An 18,717-nucleotide genomic window follows, 5' to 3' on the forward strand; every position below is an offset into this window, starting at 1 on the left:
GGGGGGGTGGGGGTTGGGGGGTGGTGGAGCGTGGGAGTGGGGGCCGTGGTGATAATGCAACTTTCCAAGCCTTTGTTTCTTGGTGTGAGCCAGGAGGTGCTGTCCTGCAAGCAGCTAGGATCAGCTCTGTCCATGGCTCATTCACTTGTCTTTTCCATGAATTCTTTCATATTAAAAAAAATTTTTTTTTTTGGCCAGGTGCTTTTGAAACAGAGTCTCACTCGGTCATCCAGGCTGGAGTGCAGTGGTGTGATCTTGGCTCACTACAATCTCCACCTCCCAGGTTCAAACCATTCTCCTGCCTCAGCCTCCTGAGTAGCTGGGACTACAGGCACCCGCCACCATGCCTGACTAATTTTTGTGTTTTTAGTAGAGACAGGGTTTCACCATGTTGGCCAGGCTGGTCTCGAACTCCTAACCTCAAATGATCCACCCACCTCGGCCTCCCAAAGTGCTAGGATTGTAAGTGTCAGCCACCACACCTGGCCAAAAAAGCTTTTAAAATCACAAGTACTAATGTCCTCACTACAGAAGGGAGGAATTATAGAATCAAAAAGAAGATAAAAAATAACTTGTGATTTTTACCACCTGGCTTTAACTACTACTGTTTATGTTCTGGTATAGATTTTCTCAGACTCCTTCTAAATATATGCATATTTAAATATATATATATTTTTATTTTATTTTGTGTGTATTTATATAATATGTAAGACATGCACATTTATATTTGTATGTAAATGTTTACATATTATATAAATATATGTTATGTAAACAAATATATTATGTAAACTATATTATATAAATATATATAATGTAAATAAATATAATTTAAATAAATATTGACATAATATATAAAATAATATTTACTTTGTGTGTGTGTGTGTGTGTGTATATATATATAGAGAGAGGACCAGTACAGAATCATACTGTAGTACATATAATTGAACAGGAAGGAGGGTGAGTTAAGTAACGTCCTTTAGAAAGTCACATGGCTTTCTGAGATTGCACCACTGCACTTGAGCCTGGGCAACAGAGCGAGACTGTCCCAAAAAAATAAATTAAAAGAAAGTCATATGACTTTCACATTTCTGTAGGACTTATGCTTGTGTGCAGGTATATGTGTGTGTGTGTGTGTATGTGTGATGTATTTGCCCATGTACTGTGTGAGTATGTGTGTGCACATGGATGCACGTGTGTGTATGAATGAAAGCTGCTTGCCGTATTTCACCCTGCCTTGAATAGCTGAATAACTTGTAATTTCAAGTACACCCAGAGCAATGCATCAGCAGCACGAGGTACCATGCAGTGTCTGCGTGGCTAGCACATGCTCGTGGCACAGAGTGAGAAGCCCGTCTCTCTCCTTCCCTGACTTCCATTCTCCCAGGCTTCTTCTTCTGAGGCACCCACTGTTATTAATATCTGAGTATCCTTGCAGAGATAATTATTTGCATGTATTAGAATGACCCGCACCCTTCAATAAAAAGTGTGTGTATATATATATATATATATATACACATACACACACACATTTTTTTTTGAGACGGATTCTCACTCTGTCACCCAGGCTGGAGTGCAGTGGCGTGATCTCGGTGGTGTGATCTCGGTTCACTGCAACCTCAGCCTCCTGGGTTCAACTGATTCTCCTGCCTCGGCCTCCTGAGCAGCTGGGACTACAGGTGCACGCCACCACACCCAGCTAATTTTTGTATTTTTAGTAGAGATGGGGTTTCACTATATTGGCCAGGCTGGTCTCAAACTCCTGACCTTGTGACCCACCCACCTCAGCCTACATCTACATCTGCAAAATGGGCACAATCGTTGTGACTGTATCATAAGAGGGGCTCATAGCCCCTCTTATGGGAAAAGATGCCCATTTGCTAAAATGCTGGGAGTACAGGCATGAGCCACTGCACCCAGCCTATTAAAATATTTTTTAAAATTTAAAGCACAACTGTAAATTATAGATGCAGCTTTGCACCTTGCTTTTAGTAGCTCAGTTTGTACAAGTGTGTCAGGATGTGGAATATCATTGCACTGTGACCCCAGCAGAGGCTGAGTTTTACTGAAACATCTGCTGTGGGTTCCTGTAGCCTCCCAGTGGCATAAATGCATGTCTGTATTTCGAAACCCTGTCCACTCACTTTCAAGAAAGGTGAGGGCATCACATTGGCCTTCCCTGCTTCTGCAGTGCAATTGCTGGCCATGTTTAACCTGTAACTTTCAATTCAATCAGCTGTGTGATATTTTTTTTTTTTTCGAGGCAGAGTCTCGCTCTGCTGCCCAGGCTGGAGTGCAGTGGTGCGATTTTGGCTGACTTCAACCTCCGCCTCGTAGGTTCAAGCGATTCTCCTGCCTCACCTCCCAAGTAGCTGGGACTACAGGTGCCCGCCACCACGCCCGGCTAATTTTGTATTTTTAGTAGAGACGGGGTTTCACCATGTTGGCCAGGCTGGTCTCGAACTCCTGACCTCAAGTGATCTGCGCGCCTTGGCCTCCCATAGTGCGGGGATTCCAGGCATGAGCTACCGCATCCAGCCTAGCTGTGTGATTTTAAGCAAATCACTGCTGCACCTCTGCCTCCTCAAAGGTAAAGAGAGGCTAGGGCCATTGACCTGACGCTAAAGATGAGGTAGTAACGGTGATAACAGTGGTACTGGCGGCAGTGAGAAATGACCACCTATTGAGTACCTGCTCTGTGCCAGGCCCTGGACTATGAGCCCCTCTTATGCTAGAGTCACAACGATTGTGCCCATTTTGCAGATGAAGTGTAAGTTGGCTAAGGAAAGTTCCCACAGTCGCATAGCTGGCAAGATTAAAACCAGACAGCCCACACCTAGAGTCTGGACTTGCAACCCTCAATACCACTTTCCTCCCCGGGGGATGATGGCTTGAAAGTCTTTGTAAGCTCCCGAAGTGCTGCAGAGAGTGAGGATGGCTGTGTTTGGGAGACTCAGGGCTGATGCTGGATGAAGTTCCAGAGTCTCTGGCTATTTTTAACCACTCTAGTCCCCTTGGGCACCCTGTTTGGAGGTAATATTGAGACACTGTGCATCTCCCAAGTGCAGTGGAATTTTTTTTTTTGTTTTTTTGGTCCCTTCCCTCTTTTCTCGTCTGGGGAAGCTTCGGAGTTTGGTGAAAATAAGCCGTTTTCTACCAGACCCTGACAGCCTACCTTCTGAGTATCTTGCCTTTACTGCCAACCTCATTAGGATTCATCCCTTGGAAAGGAAAATTAAAATGAGCATGTTTCACTTAACAACTTCCAGTTCCATCCATGTTGCTGCAAGTGACAGAATTTGTTTCTTTTTTAGTGTGTTTTACTTATTTTTCTGAGATAGGATCTTGCTGTATTGCCCAGGCTGGAATATAGTGTGCAATCTTGGCTCACTGAAGCCTTCACCTCCTGGCCTCAAGCAGTCCTCCTGCCTCAGCCTCCCAAGTAGCTGGGATGAGAGGCGCACACCACCAGACCTGGATAATTTTTGTATTTTATTGTAGCAATGGGGGTCTTGCTCTGTTGCCCAGGCCAATCTCAAACTTCAGAACTCAAGCAGTTGTCCTACCTCAGCCACCCAGAGTGCTGGGATTACAGGCATAAGCACTGCACTGGGCCAATAAGAGGATTTTTAATGGCTATACAATATTCTTCTGCCTACGTACACCACAGATTGTTCTGTCTTCCAAGCTTACCATTTAGGAGGTTTCCCACTTTTGGTTATCGTAAATCATGCCACGATGCGTTGCCTTCCATGTTCTCTCTGCACATCTGTGACCATGTGTGTAAAAGGTCCTAGTTGTCTCCTTTTGCGTCGTCTTCACCTTGTTGCTGAATGTGAGTGTAAAAACTGCCAGGGAGCTCAAGTACATGGCGCCAGAGAGGGCAGGCAATCTCGTGGTCCTTCTGCAGCTACGAGGTCGGTTGGTTTGTTTTTTTATGAGCACATTCTTGGTGAACCGTAAGATGTATGCAGTTCCCCTCAATGCCTGGGCATAGTCTGAGCCTCAGCCTCAGGTCCATACAATGACAGCATTGAGACGTGTACCCGAATGAGCTCGGAGTGTGAAGCAGAAAGATTTAGGAGGGTGCTGGAGTTTTACCACCACGTTGCCATGACCTTGGACCCAAGGGGTAAGGTCAAAGGACAGAGGTCAGGAACTGTAGGGGACCTCCTCCATCCGTGTTATTGATTAACCACCGAAGGATTGTGGTTGTTCAGAGGAAGACAGTGGGGGCTGTTTGAGCAGGGCTGGACAGTGTTTTACAGACACTGTAGGAAACTGTCAGATGTGCCTCCCTTGGTGTTAGCTTATCCCTGGGCCATCGAGGCAAAAGCTCTGCACCGTGTGGTATTAGTGTTGGCTCAGAATGGAGTTAATAAATAGTCATTACTTTTTTTTCTTTTCCTTTTTCTTTTTTGAGGCAGAGTCTTGCTCTGTCACCCAGGCTGGAGTGCAGTGGCACATTCTTGGCTCGCTGCAACCTCCACCTCCTGGGTTCCAGCGATTCTCCTGCCTCAGCCTCCAGGGTAGCTGGGACTACAGGCACATGCCACCATGCCCGGATAATTTTGTATTTTTAGTTTGTTTATTTGTTTTGAGGTGAAGTCTCACTCTGTTGCCCAGGCTGGAGTGCAGTGCCACAATCTCAGCTCACTGCAACCTCCGCCTCCCGGCTTTAAGTGATTCTCCTGTCTCAGCCTCCCGAGTAGCTGGGATTACAGGCGTGTGCCACCATGCCTGGCTACTTTTTTGTATTTTTAGTAGAGACGGGGTTTCACCATGTTGGACAGGCTGGTCTTGAACTCCTTACCTCAAGTGATTCACCCTCCTTGGCCCCACAAAGTGCTGGGATTACAGGCGTGAGCCACCATGCCCGGCCCATAAATAGTCATTTCTTAATGATCACATTTTAGGAAGATGATGCTATTCTTTCTTCTTAAGTATTTATTTTTATCAGAGTCAAGTGATAGGAAATTCAATTTCAAGTACAAGACATTTGGATCAAGAAGTGACTATTTATTTATTTATTTGAGACAGAGTCTTGCTCTGTTGCCCAGGCTGGAGTGCAGTAGTATGATCTCAGCTCACTGCAACCTCCGCCTCCCAGGTTCAAGCAATTCCACTGCCTCAGCCTCCTGAGTAGCTGGGATTACAGGCGACCACCACCATGCCCAGCTAATGTTTTGTACTTTTTTTTAGTAGAAATGGATTTTCACTATGTTGGCCAGGCTCGTCTTGAACTCCAGACCTCAGGTGATCCCCCCACCTCAGACTACCAAGGTGTTGGGATTCCAGGTGTGAGCCACTGCATCCAGCAAGAAGTGATCTTTTATGCAACTGTCTCTTCTGCAGATTCCTAGCAGGCTGTCTTTTGTTTGTTTCATGCTGTTAAAAAAAATTGAAGCAGTATTTAAAAATCACTTGATTTTATATAAAAATTAGCTTTTCTCAAGAAAGATCAGGTCTGGAAATAGTGGGCCCACCTTCTACCTGGCAATGGTTGGCCAGGCTGGGCAGCTGCTACCTCAGTTTTCTGTTGACCCCCACATGGCTCTGCTCTGCTCCTCTCCCAACCCCTGTCGTCATTTGAATCTGCAACCACTGTCTGGTGCATTTGAATGTATTTTCTTGTTGAGTGAAGAAAACCGTGTGTCTTTGGATAGATTTATAATTTTGAAAGGCTGGATTAGGGCTGACCGGTGACTCTTTGTGAGCTTGAGTATTTATCTTATTGAATGCCACCAAATAACCCCTTTTATTAGATGTTGCATTCCCGCCTCGTATTGTACGTGCTCTGATGATTGGTGTGTATCCTGCTTTTGACAAGAATTCAAGGCTACTGAGCGTGATCTGGCTTATTTCCCAAGCACAGCATCCCAGGTACAAAGAGAAAACTTTAAGAACTTGTCACAGGTGGTTTATTGCTGACCAAGAAATGATGAAAAAGCCCTTTCACGGATGGTTTCTGGCATGAGTTCCTCAGATGGGCATTTGAGGAAGGGAAAGGTGTGGGCTCTGCCCCTTTGATTTCTTTTCACCCAAAGCAGAAAACACAACAGACTCCTGAGACAAGATCCCCTCCCCGCCCTTTCTACCTTTCCAGCATTTTATCCAGTTCGTGTCTAATTTATCTGTTCATTCATCCACCTTAACGAGGTTGCGTTTTCTGCTGCTGGCCTGACCTGCAGTTATTGAGACCCTAACTCAGGCTCTTAACAGCAGTGAGACCCACGCCCCTGAAATCCTCTATCTTGTGTGATAAGAGGTGATTTCTTTGAACAGAAGCCCGGAACTGCCAGAATGTTAAGTAACCTTGTTGTATATCACTTTCTTTTGGGAGGGAATGCAGTTAGCTCAGCTCACTCCCCAGATGTTTGTCTGGCCCACAATTGAGAGGTGTTGGTGAGTACCCCACTTCTAAACTGGTCTTCCCTGAGTAGGACTCTGGGGGATGTTATGTGTCCTGTTAGCAAATAGCTTTAAATTAACACTGACTTAAGCTAAAGTGGAGGAGACTGGAAGGGGAGAAGGAAGGACTTCCTGCAGGGCTCAGATCCTGTTGGAATCAGCTCCCAAAGAGACTGAGAACGTTCTTGTTTTGTTTTGTTTTGTTTTGTTTTTGAGACAGAGTCTTTCTCTGTCACACAGGATGAAGTGCAGTGGTGCAATCTCTGCTCTCTGCAACCTCCGCCTCCCAGGTTCAAGCGATTCTCCTGCCTCAGCCTCCCAAGTAGCTGGGATTACAGGCACCCGCCATCATGCCTGGCTAATTTTTGTATTTTTATAGAGATGGGGTTTCACTATGTTGACCAGACAGGTCTTGAACTCCTGACCTCAGGTGATCCTCCTGCCTCGGCCTCCCAAAGTGCTGGGATTACAGACATGAGCTACTTCGCCTGGCTGGTGTGATTTTATATATGCGAATCATTACTGATTTGTTAATTTTAAACTTTGGAAGACAATTGTTAGCCGACAAAACAGGGCTGTATTGAAAGTTAGAGCATCTTAGTCTGTTTGGCCTGCTACAACAAAATACCATCAACTGGGTATCTTGTAAACAACAGAAGTTATTTCTCCTGGTCCTGGAGGCTGGGAAGTCCTGTGTCAGCATACTGGCAGATTTGGTGTCTAGTGCGAGCCTGTTTCCTAAAAGGCCCTCTTTTCACTCTGTCTCTCGTGGCAGAAGGAGCGAGGGAGCTCTCTGGGGTTTCTTTTATAAAGGTATTCATCCACTCAGGAGGAACCTCACCCCCATGACTTAATCACCTCCCAAAGGCCCCATCTCCAACTGCTATCACATTGGGGATTAGGTTTCAACGTATGAATTTTACGGGACATAAACATTGTCTATAGCACAGCCATTAAATTAAACAAATAACTAAGTGAATGAGTTTTCAAAGACTTAGGCAGACCAGTAGCCAAAAACTAAAACTAAAAAAACACACACAAAAACACAGAAAAACCCACTACTTGATTGGTCCTTTCTTTGACAGTTAGAGGTCAGTGTGACGGTTTCTTCCACTGGTGAAAGCTCAAAGCTAGTTAGTGCTGGCTGACTCATTAGGCTTGAACTTAAATAAGGTAGAGCCTTGAAAAATAATTTCTTGCTAATGTAAATTTAGTTAATAGAAGCAACAGAAACTGAATTCGGTATCTGAGCATAGTAGACTAAGGATGCATAAAGATACATTTTCAGAGCTGGAGCAGAAATGAGAAATCGTCATCTACTTCAAGATCTTTATTTTGCGGAGGCCTGTGGGGGCTGGGGGCAGAGCAGGGACTGGAACCCCAGTTTTGAGCTCCAGCTTCATCTCTTCTTCAGGGTATAGCAGGTCAGCCAAGATGACATCCAGGGGTTCCAGAGAAAGAAAGGACTGGGGGTGGACAGCTGCATATCTTTGCCTTGTGGCTTCTGCAGAGCTCTCTTGGTAAAAGGAACGGGAACTCCAGAGGAGCCCCAGGTGTTTTTTTTTTTTTTTTGAGACAGAGTCTCACTCTGTCACTCAGGTTTGAGTGCAGTGGCATGGTCTCAGCTTACTGTAGCCTCTGCCTCGCAGGCTCAATCAATCTTCCCATCTCAGCCTCTCCAGTAGCTGGGACTATAGGTGTGTGCCACCATCCTTGGCTAATTTTTTAATCTTTTGTAGAGACAAGGTGTTCTTCCCAGGCTGGTCTTGAACTCCTGGGCTCAAACGATCTTCCCACCTCAGCCTGCCACAGTGCTGGGATTATAGGTGTGAGCAGTTGCGCCCAGCAGGAATCCTGATTAAACAGACATACAGGAGGCAGCTGGGCTGCTACAGGATTCCCTGAAAATGGACTCTTTACCTTCCACCATCCTCAGTGAAAAAGCAGTTACCATGAACTATTTAAGGCATGCGGAAAGTTAGACTTACCTACCACTAGGCTTAAAGATAACCAAACATAGAGCCCGGCGTGGTGGCTCACGCCTGTAATCTCAGCGCTTTTGGGAGGCTGATTTGGGTGAATTACCTGAGGTCAGGAGTTCGAGACCAGCCTGGCCGACATAGTGAAACCCCGTCTCTACTAAAAAAAATACAAAAAATTAGCTGGGTGTGGTGGCAGGCACCTGTAATCTCAGCTACTAGGGAGGCTGAGGCAGGAGAATCACTTGAACCCGGGAGGCAGAGGTTGCAGTGAGCCGAGGTCGCACCATTGCACTCCAGCCTGGGCGACAAGAGTGAAACTCCGTCTCAAAAAACAACAAAACAAAAACAAAAACAAACAAACAAAAAAGATAACCAAACACTTCCAGTGGAGGTGATGCCTCCCAAGTACCCCTCTCCCTATCACCTACCCGCAGCCCCTGTCAACTCCCTTCTCAAAGCCGCCTCGCCTTCTCCCTCTAAAGATTAAGCTTTATGAGAGGAAAGTGGGAGGGCCTTCCTTTGCTTTCTTGGTTTTTTGTAGACACTGTACCTTTGGACTTGGTTGGGAATAAAGTGACAGCTTGTTTGGCATTGAAATTGGAAGCCCTCCTGTATTCCTTTCCTGTTATTGCTGTGCCAGATTATTGTGCATCTGTTTTTTGTTTTGTTTGTTTTGTTTTGTTTTCGTGATGGAGTCTCACTGTGTCGCCCAGGCTAGAGTGCAGTGGTGTGATCTCAGCTCATTGCAACCACCACCTCCGGGGTTCAAGCAATTCTCCTGTGTCAGCTTCCGAGATAGCTGGGATTACAGGCGCCTGCCACCACATCCACCTAATTTGTGTAATTGTAATAGAGATGGGATTTCACCATGCTGGCCAGATTGGTCTCGAACTCCTGACCTCAAATGATCCACCCTGCTTCAACCTCCCAAAGTGCTGTGATTACAGCCGTGAGCCACCGCACTGGCCAGCATCTGTTTTAAAATGAAACAAATAGATTTTCTTACAGTTCTATAGATCAGGGGTGGACATGGGATGAGGGTCTCACTGAGACAGGATCAAGGTCACTTGATGACCATTGCTGCATTGCTGCTGAGGCTCTAGGGGAGAATCTGTTGCTTTGCCTTTTCTAGCCCCTTGATGCTGCCCACATTCTTTGGTATATGGCCCCTTCCTTCATTCTCAAAGTCTGCGTCATCATGTCTCTCTGACCCTCCTTCTGTTCGTGAGTCTCTCTCTGGTCATAACCAGGAGCAGTTCCCTTTTGAGGACTCACGTGACTTATCGGGTCTACCTGGATGGTCTGGTCCTTACACTGAATCCCATCTGCAAAGTTCCTTTTGCCATGTCAGGCCACATTCTCCGGTTCCGGGGATTAGGACTTGGGCCTCTTTGGGAGCCATTATTCTGTCTGCCACACCTCCTGTCAACTTTCTAATGGGTGATAGCAGGTTGCGGTGGCCCCCCACTGAAGACGTACTGATGTGCACGCACCCTGACTGAGGCCCCTGTGATTCAAGAAGGGGCATCTGATGAACTGGGATGGTACTACTGTCCCTTGCACCTCTTACTGAGGTCAGCTAGACCTAGGAGCAGATCCTGTCCCAGCCTGTCACAGCTGCCAGCCAAGAGCAGCTCACCAGGCCTCTGCTGGTGAGTAAGCGTGTCCGGAGTAAGCGTGATGAGCCTGTCATCCAGCTCGGCAGGCACATGCAGGCCCTTCATACTGTTCACACCTCCCCACGCCCATCAGGGCCACCCTCCTGTGGCAGCAGGGGTGAAGGACAAGCAGGAGCGGGGTCTCCAGCTCCTCCCTGCCTCTCCTCTTTCCCCATATTTTCTTGCCTTTCCTACTCTATTTCATTTTAATTCCTGGAGACCCTAGGCTAGATCTATCTGCAGACATGTTTTCTTCATGAGCTTTTAGAACATGATAATTTGTTGCTTACATTTATTTTATTATTACTTTTTTTTGAGACAGGGTCTTACTCTTGCACCATTATGGCTCACTGTAGCCTCCACCTTCCAGGATCATGACCCTCCCACCTCAACCTCTTGAGTAACTGGAACGACAGGCATGCACTGCCGCACCCTAATAATAATTTTTTTTTGAGATACAGTCTCGCTATGTTGCCCAGGCTGGAGTGCAGTGGTGCAATCTTTACTCACTGCAACGTCTACCTTCCAGGTTCAAGAGATTCTCCTCCCTCAGCCTCCTGAGTAGCTGGGATTACAGGCACATGCCATCACCCCCGGACAATTTTTGTATTTTTAGTAGAGACTAGATTTCACCATGTTGTTGAGGCTGGTCTCAAACACCTGACCTCAGGTGATCTGCCTGCCTCAGCTTCCCAAAGTTCTGGGATTACAGGCATGAGCCACCACCCTAATAATTAAAAAAAAAATGTTTTTAGACATGGGGTCTGCCTGTGTTACGTGGGCTTGTCTCAACCTCCTGGGCTCAAGTGATCCTCCTGTGTCAGCCTCCCCAAGTGCTGGGATTAAAAGTGTGAGTCACAGCACCTGGCCAGTTGCATACAGTTAGGCCATCTCGGGGAGAAGGCTAGATTTCTGTTTTTTCTTGAGAAACTGGAAGCTCCATCCACCCTGGCCCTCGTCCCTGCAGGGCAGTAACCGTCACCTGTGTGTATAGTGGCAGCAGCCCCTTTGGCTGGGGCTGGCGCCTGCTTGCCACAGCCCCCACTCAGCCCTCTTCGCTATTTGCATCACCACTCTGGCCCCTGTCTTGGAGTTTGCAACCCTCATGCCTTTGACCTTAAGCTGAGCACGTCTGACTGAGGCCATGAGAAGGTTCTGACTCGACACCTGCGTGATGCCTCCTGGAAGGGAAGAGTGTGTGCTGTGGAACTTTGCACCAGGAGGATCTAGGTGCCAGCCTGGCCTAGCTTTACCATATACCAGCGCTGTCACCTGGGGCACTTCATTAACTGCTCTGAGCCTTGGTTTCCTCTTCTGTGTGACCTGTGTTCTCCACCTCAGCACTGTTGACATTTGGGGCCAGATCATTCTCTGGTGGGGTCTGTCCTGTGCATTACGGGATGTTTTGTAGCATCTCTGGCCTCTGCCCACTGGATACCAGCATTACCTCCTTCCAGTTGTGACAAGTACAAATTCCCCCAAATGTCGCCGCAGGTCCCCTGGGGGACAGAGTCGCCCAGTTGAGAACCACTGAAGATGCTCCCCCAGTGCAGTGCATGAGACTGAAAGGAGAGTCTGAAGGTGAAGGGCCGTGTCAGTCAGCATTCTCTTCCTTTTTTGTTGTTTAACTTGTTGCAGAGTCTTCCAGGAGTGATCCATAATTGTGCCAATCACTCTTTTTTCTGGGGGGAGGGGGGACGGGGACAGAGTCTCACTGTGTCAACCAGGCTGGAGTGTGATGGCGTGATCTCAGCTCACTGCATCTCTGCCTCTTGGGTTCAAGCGATTCTCCTGCCTCAGCCTCCTAAGTAGCTAGGATTACAGGCACGTGCCACCACATGTGGCTAATTTTTGTGTTTTTAGTAGAGACAGGGTTTCACCATATTGGCCAGGCTGGTCTGGAACTCCCGACCTCAGGTGATCCACCCACCTCGGCCTCCCAAAGTGCTGGGATTCCAGGCCTGAGCCACTGCGCCCGGTTGCAGTCACTGTCAATCCTGTGCCATCTCTTTCCGCCATGCCTCTGGTGTGCAGCCTGCTTTGAACCTAGAAAAGATGAATTGTGCCTTATTTGAGAGGGGCAGCTCTCAGTGTGACAGCCCTCACAGACCCAGAGGAACAGACACTGTCGTGGGCTAGCACTTGGCATCCCCAAGGGCAGTGACTGCTGTGATTCCCCTGTCTCTGAGCCCCCTTCCGAAGCCTTTGTGTTCACGGCACAGCCTGTGCACCCGGATTCTCGGCTGTGCATCTGACCTGCGACCCTGTGTTATGTTTAGGTGGCCCTGGTACAGTGGACCGAAAGTGTGGGCTTAACCCTGGTGGGCCGAGACCAGTCTTCCATGCAGCTGAGGACCCCTGGCGACCAGATCCTGAACTTCACCATCCTGCAGATCTTCCCTTTCACCTACGAAAGCAAACGTATGGGCATCATCGTGCGGGTGAGTCATTTTTATTCATGGCTTAAAGTGGTTAAGAACCCCAGGTGTGCTGCATGTGGGTTGACATTCTTTCTAACCCTCTTTACTGTGGTATCTGTCACCCAGACTAACCAGGGAATATCATTCCCTAAGCAGAAAGGAAATTAGTTCTTTGGTTGGACACACCTCGTAACTCTGATCAGCTTATGGTGTCCCTGGTTCCGGAGTGAAAGTTAAAGAGAACATCCATTGGGGATTTCTTGGTAGTACATCTCTCATTCTCTTTTGTTTAATATTAAATATGGATTTTTTTTATTGAGGTGAAATTCACATAATATCATTTTAAAGTGAAAAATTCAGTGGCATTTTGTCCATTCACAGTGTTGCTCAGCCACCACTTCCCTCATGTTTCAAAACATTTTCATCACTCTAAAAGAGTACCTTGTGGCCGGGCGCGTTAAAAAATTTTGCCAGTCTGAAGAGCCTGATTTGATTTGATATGTTGTTTTTCTATTTGCTCTTTTAAAATGTTTTAATTTTTAAATTCTTATTAAAAGAATTTATTCATAAGAATCCTCCCACCTTAGCCTCCCGAATAGCTAGGACTACAGGCTTGCAAAACCATGGCTGACTCATTTTTTAAATTTTTTATAGATAACAGGGTTTCACTGTGTTGCTCGGGCTGGTCTCAAACTCCTGGCCTCAAGTGATTCTCCTGCCTGCGACTCCCAAAGTGCTGGAATTACGGGTGTGAGCCACTGTGCCCATGCCTCTATTTTCTCTCTTTACCCGTGGAGACCACACTTTCCATCCTGGGGAGCATGGAAAATCTGGTATTCATATGCCACTTGGTCTGGTTGTTCTGAAGCCTGCATGATCATCTGATTTTTCCAAGGGAGCTTTAAAAATACAAATTACTTGGTTCAGTCCCACACCTATTTTGGAATGGGGTGATTCTTCACATTATTTATCTTGGTTGGAGAAAACTCTGCTTCAAATCTTAAGAATCTTTGGAATAAGCCTCTTTCATTTTTTCTGGACTTTTTTCTTTTCTTTTTTTTCTTAACAAATGGGAATCCTCTCCACCCTGATCTACCTAAGTGTTTCATGCCTCATGGAGGAAAGAATATATATATATATATATATGAATATGTTGAAATGCTACTCTGCCATAAAAAGGAATGCATTAGTGGCATTCGCAGCAAACTGGAGGGATTGGGGACTATTATCTAAGTGAAATAACTCAGGAATGGAAAGCCAAATGTTGTATGTGCTCACTTAGGGAGCTAAGTTATGAGGATGCAAAGGCATAAGAATAATACAATGGACTTGGGGAGTCAGGGGGGCTGAAAGAGTGGGAGGAGGGTGAGCGATAAAAAAAACTACAAGTTGGGTTCAGTGTATACTGCTCAGGTGATGGGTGCATGAAAATCTCACATATCACCATTTAAAAACTTATATAACCAAACACCACGTGTTCCCCAAAAACCTATGGAAATAAAAAAAATCAAGTGCATTAGGAGAGGTAGAAATTGGTAACGTAGATTGTTGGGCACGTGGCCCTGCCCCCTGCCTGCTGGTGGAGTATTTTCAGCTAAGGCTTGGCTTGTCAGCTTCTCCTTCAGCCTTACAGGTTCCTTGACTTCCGACCACCTCTTATAGCATCTCCTTCTTCGTCCATAGCATTCGTCACACTGAAATTCTTGATTTCCTGTGGATTTGCTTGTCACCACCTGTCTTTTCTCCCTGCAGGTGAGAACAGGGGCCAGGATCCTTTTGGTCATCCCATGTCTCCTGTGCCTAGCTTTCCTGCCTGGCACGCGGTAACTCACAGTCAGTGCCGACGTGAGCAGGATTCAGCAGTGATTGCCAGTTGTCTTTTTTTTTTTTTTTTAATGTTAGGGAAGTTATCAAATAAGATACTTAAAATAAAAAACTCAAATCTTTTTCTCGCCTTCCTAGCTTTTCACCACTCTTCTCCTTGATCATTTACTGTATATCTTTAGTGCCATGGGCACCTCTGGGGTAGTAGTAGAAATGGTAATAGCCACTAGCAGCAGTAGTAGTAAGAAGAATGACAGGAATGACAGGTAACTATTTATTTTTTGAGACACAGTTGCACTCTGTCACCCAGGCTGGAGTACAGCGGTACCATCTCAGCTCACTGCAACCTCCGCCTCCCAGGTTCAAGCAATTCTCTCGCCTTAGCCTCCCGAGTAGCTGGAATACAGGCATGCGCCACCAGTCCTGGCTAATTTTTTGTGTTATTAGTAGAGACGGGGTTTTGCCATCTTGGCAAGGCTTGTCTGGAACTCCTGACCTCAAGCGATCCGTCCACCTTGGCCTCCCAAAGTGTTGGGATTACCCTGCCCAGGTAACATTTAAATGGGGCTTATTGTGTGCCAGAGGCTGTTCTAAGTGATTTGCATAAAGTAACTCATTTAATACGTCACCATGTGAGGTAGGTGCCATTAGGACTGATGTTTGGCAGAGGAGAAAATTGAAGTGGAAGGAGGCTCAGAAACCGTCCCAGTTCACACAGCTGGAATTGAGGGGGCTGGGAAACCTGTCCCAGTTCACACAGCTGGAATTGGGGGGCTGGGAAACCTGTCCCAGTTCACACAGCTGGAATTGGGGGGCTGGGAAACCTGTCCCAGTTTATACAGCTGGAATTGAGGGGGCTGGGAAACCTATCCCAGTTCACACAGCTGGAATTGGGGGGCTGGGAAACCTGTCCCAGTTTATACAGCTGGAATTGAGGGGGCTGGGAAACCTATCCCAGTTCACACAGCTGGAATTGGGGGAGCTGGAACTCACTCCAGGCTGCCTGGCTTCCAGCTCCCAGCTCTCTACCCCAGGACTTAGAGGTTAGGGCTGGGGTGTGACGAGAGGGACGTTGAAAAGTTCACAAAGGACCAACAGTAATGTTAGGGTAGGATATTAACTACGTGTTGCTTCATAACAGATTACCCCACATTTAGTGGCTTAAAACAGCAATATGATAATCCCCACTTGTCTGCAGGTTCAGTTACCCATGGTCAACTATAGTCTAAAAATATGAAATGGAAAGTTCCCAAAATAAACAATTCATAAGTTTTAAGTTGTGTGTCGTTGTGAGTAGTGTGATGAATTTCATGCCATCCTACTCCATCCTCCAGGTCATGAATCACCTCTGTCTAGTGTACTCACGCCATCTACCTGCCTGCTTGCTAGACACTCAGGAACCCTCAGATTGGCTGTTATGGTATCAGTGCTTGTGTTCAAGCAAGCCGTATTTACTTTTATTACAGCGTATTATAATTGTTCTATTTTGTTATAAGTTATTGTCAATTTCTTACTGTGCCTAATTCATAAATTAAACTTTATCATAAGTATGTATGTGTAGGAAAAATCATAATGTATATGGGGTCAGTATTATTTATGGTCTTACACATCCACTGGGGTCTTTCTCACAGGGAAATGTGTTCCCTCACTCCAGAAAATGTATTTGCCTGGAATAAGGAAGTTCCTCCCCTCCCCTCTCCCCTCCCCTCCCCTCCTCTCTCCCCTCTCCCATCCCCTCCCCTCTTCCTGCTCCCTTCCCTTTCCCTTCTTCTCTCCTCCCCTCTCCTCCCCTCCCCTCATTCTCTCTGCTTCTCCCCTCCCCTCTCCTCCCCTCCCTCCTTCCTTCCCTCCTTCCTTCCCTTCCTTCCTTCCTTGCTTCTTCCTCCCCTCCGTTTCTTTCCTTCTTTTCTCTCTTCTCTCTTCTCTCTTCTCTTCTCTTCTTTTCTTTTTTTCTTTCTGTGGCATAATCCCGACTCACTGCAGCCTCGACCTCCCAGGCTCAAGCAACCTTCCTGCCTCAGCCTCCCAAGTAGCTGGGGCTACAGGTGCACACCACCATGCTTTGCTAATTCTTATCATTTTGGTGAAGATGGGGTCTCACTGTATCACCCAGGCTGATCTCAAACTCCTGGGCTCAAATGATCCTCCCGTCTCGGCCTCCCAAAGTGCTGGGATTACAGGCATGAGCCACTACACCTAACTGGGGGCTCTATTTTCTGTTTGCTAACTGATAGTTTCTGTGGCCAGGACAGTTTCTGTGGCAGGCTTGGCTAGGTCCTCTGGCTCAGGGTCTCTCACAGCCTGGGCTTAAGGCATCTAAGAGTCTATGGTGGTAGGATCCACATACAGACGTCAGTGGTGTTGGCAGAGTTCGGCTCTGGGTGGGTTGTTGGACTGAGGGCCTTAGTTCTTTCCTGGCTGTTGGCCAGAGGCCACCCTCAGTGCCTTCCCATGTGGGCCTCCCTGTAGTCAGCTCCACGTCAGCTGCCTCATCAGAGTGGGCAGGTAAGAGTGAATGAGATGGCAGTCACAGTCTTCTGTCACCCACTCTCAGAGGTGACCTCCCTCACGTCAGCCTCATGCCGTTATCAGAAGCAAGTCACTGGGTCCAGCCCCATTCCAGCGGGGTGGCTGACGCACGGCATGAGTACCAGGAGGTGTGGGTCATTGCGAGCCACTTTAAAGGCTTTTGGAGGAGATGGAGGTGGCAATGAGCTCTTGTGTTGAGGAACCAGAGACGCACACCATGAATGTGCCTGAAATGTCACACGTTAGGGTGTTTTTTTTTTTTTCGAGACGGAGTTTCGTTTTTGTTGCCCAGACTGGAGCGCAATGGCGTGATCTCAGCTCTCTGCAACCTCTGCTTCCTGGATTCAAGCGATTCTCCTGCCCCAGCCTCCCGAGTAGCTGGGATTACAGGCATGTGCCACCATGCCTGGCTAATTTTGTGTTTTTAGTAGAGGTGGAGTTTCTCCATGTTGGTCAGGCTGGTCTCAAACTCTTGACCTCAGGTGATCCACCCGCCTCAGCCTCCCAAAGTGCTGGGATTACAGGAGTGAGCCACCGTGTTTGGCCCTACGTTAGGGGATTTTTATGTCCAGAGGCCAATAGGTTCTTTCAGACTCTGTAGGCCTGTGTCCTTGGCAACTCTTGGGTGGAGACGGAGCTTTCTCTCCCACACAGCTGCTGCTTTTCCCACTGGTCCACACCTGGCTGGATCCCTGGCTTCTAAACTGTATCTTGAGCGTGCATCTGATGTCAAGAACATCTGTGGTCTGGAAGCAGCAGCATAAATCCTGTGGGTGGGGTGTTTCCTGGGGAATGAGTGTCATTATCTCCTATGGAATTACTTTAATTTTGTTCCAGCCTGAATTTTTTCAAGATCTAGGGCCGTGGGCTCTGCTAAGGTCATTTAAAGGTTGACTCATCATTGAACAGTCCCTAATATCAGCCATTCTAGAATCAGTGAATGGCATATGCCACTCTTCATCTAGTTATGAAGGACGTGTTACATTTTTTTGAGATGTGGCTCATGTGTCTTCCAGCAGGAAGAACAGGGACTCTGTGCTTGAGAGTCTGTGATGCTGTCAGATAGGCAAATCTATTTTCGTTTTAACCTGGCATGCCCCTTCCCAGGTTATTGAAAAACATTCACAGTTAAGGCATTTAGAACAAAAAATTACAGGTAAAGAGGGGGATCAAAACTGCCTGCCTGCCTTTCCTTCCTTCCTTCCTTCCTTCCTTCCTTCCTTCCTTCCTTCCTTCCTTCCTTCCTTCCTTCCCTGCCTCCCTCCCTCCCTCCTTCCCTCCTTCCTTCCTTCCTTCCTTTCTGTCTCTCCCTCTTCCTTTCCCTTTTCTTTTCTTTTTTCCTTTACTTCTCTTCCCCTTCCCCTTTCCCTTTTCTTCTTTCTTTCCTTCCTTCCTGCTCGCTCGCTCGCTTTCTTTCTTTCTTTCTCTCTCTCTCGTTCTTTCTTTCTCTTTCTTTCCGCCTTTCTTTTTCTTTCCTTTCTTTCCTTTCTTTCTTCCTTTCTTTCCTTCCTTCTTTCCTTCCTTCCTTCCTTCCTTCCTTCCTTCCTTCCTTCCTTCCTTCCTTCTCCTTCCTTCCTTCTTTCTTTTTCTCCCTCCCTTTTTTTCTTCTCTCTTCCTCAAGACAGAGTCTCGCTCTGTTACCTAGGCTGGAGTGGTATGAACATGACTCATGGCAGCCTTGACCTCCTAGACTCAAGGGATCCTCCTGCCTCTGCCTCTTAAGTAGCTGGGACTGCAGGTATGCACTGCCACGCCCAGCTCATTTTTAAATTTTTTTGTAGAGCCAAAGTCTCTCTCTGTTGCACAGACTGGTCTCAAACTTCTGGCCTCAAGCAGTCCTCCCGCTTCAACCTCCCTAAGTACTGGGATTACAGGCATGAGCCACCGTGCCTGACC

General features: G+C 47.0%; 1 protein-coding gene across 1 annotated transcript in view; it reads left to right on the forward strand.

Annotated features, from left to right (window-relative positions):
• ATP9A (ATPase phospholipid transporting 9A (putative)) overlaps positions 1-18,717 on the forward strand; it is a 169,251-nt gene that overhangs the window by 113,860 nt on the left and 36,674 nt on the right. Inside the window, exon 15 of the mRNA XM_073005782.1 lies at positions 12,328-12,489. Coding sequence (XP_072861883.1) covers positions 12,328-12,489 — 162 coding nt within the window. The remainder of the gene's footprint in view (positions 1-12,327; positions 12,490-18,717) is intronic.

This window comes from Chlorocebus sabaeus, chromosome 2, assembly GCF_047675955.1.
Source record: "Chlorocebus sabaeus isolate Y175 chromosome 2, mChlSab1.0.hap1, whole genome shotgun sequence".
NCBI lineage: Eukaryota > Metazoa > Chordata > Mammalia > Primates > Cercopithecidae > Chlorocebus > Chlorocebus sabaeus.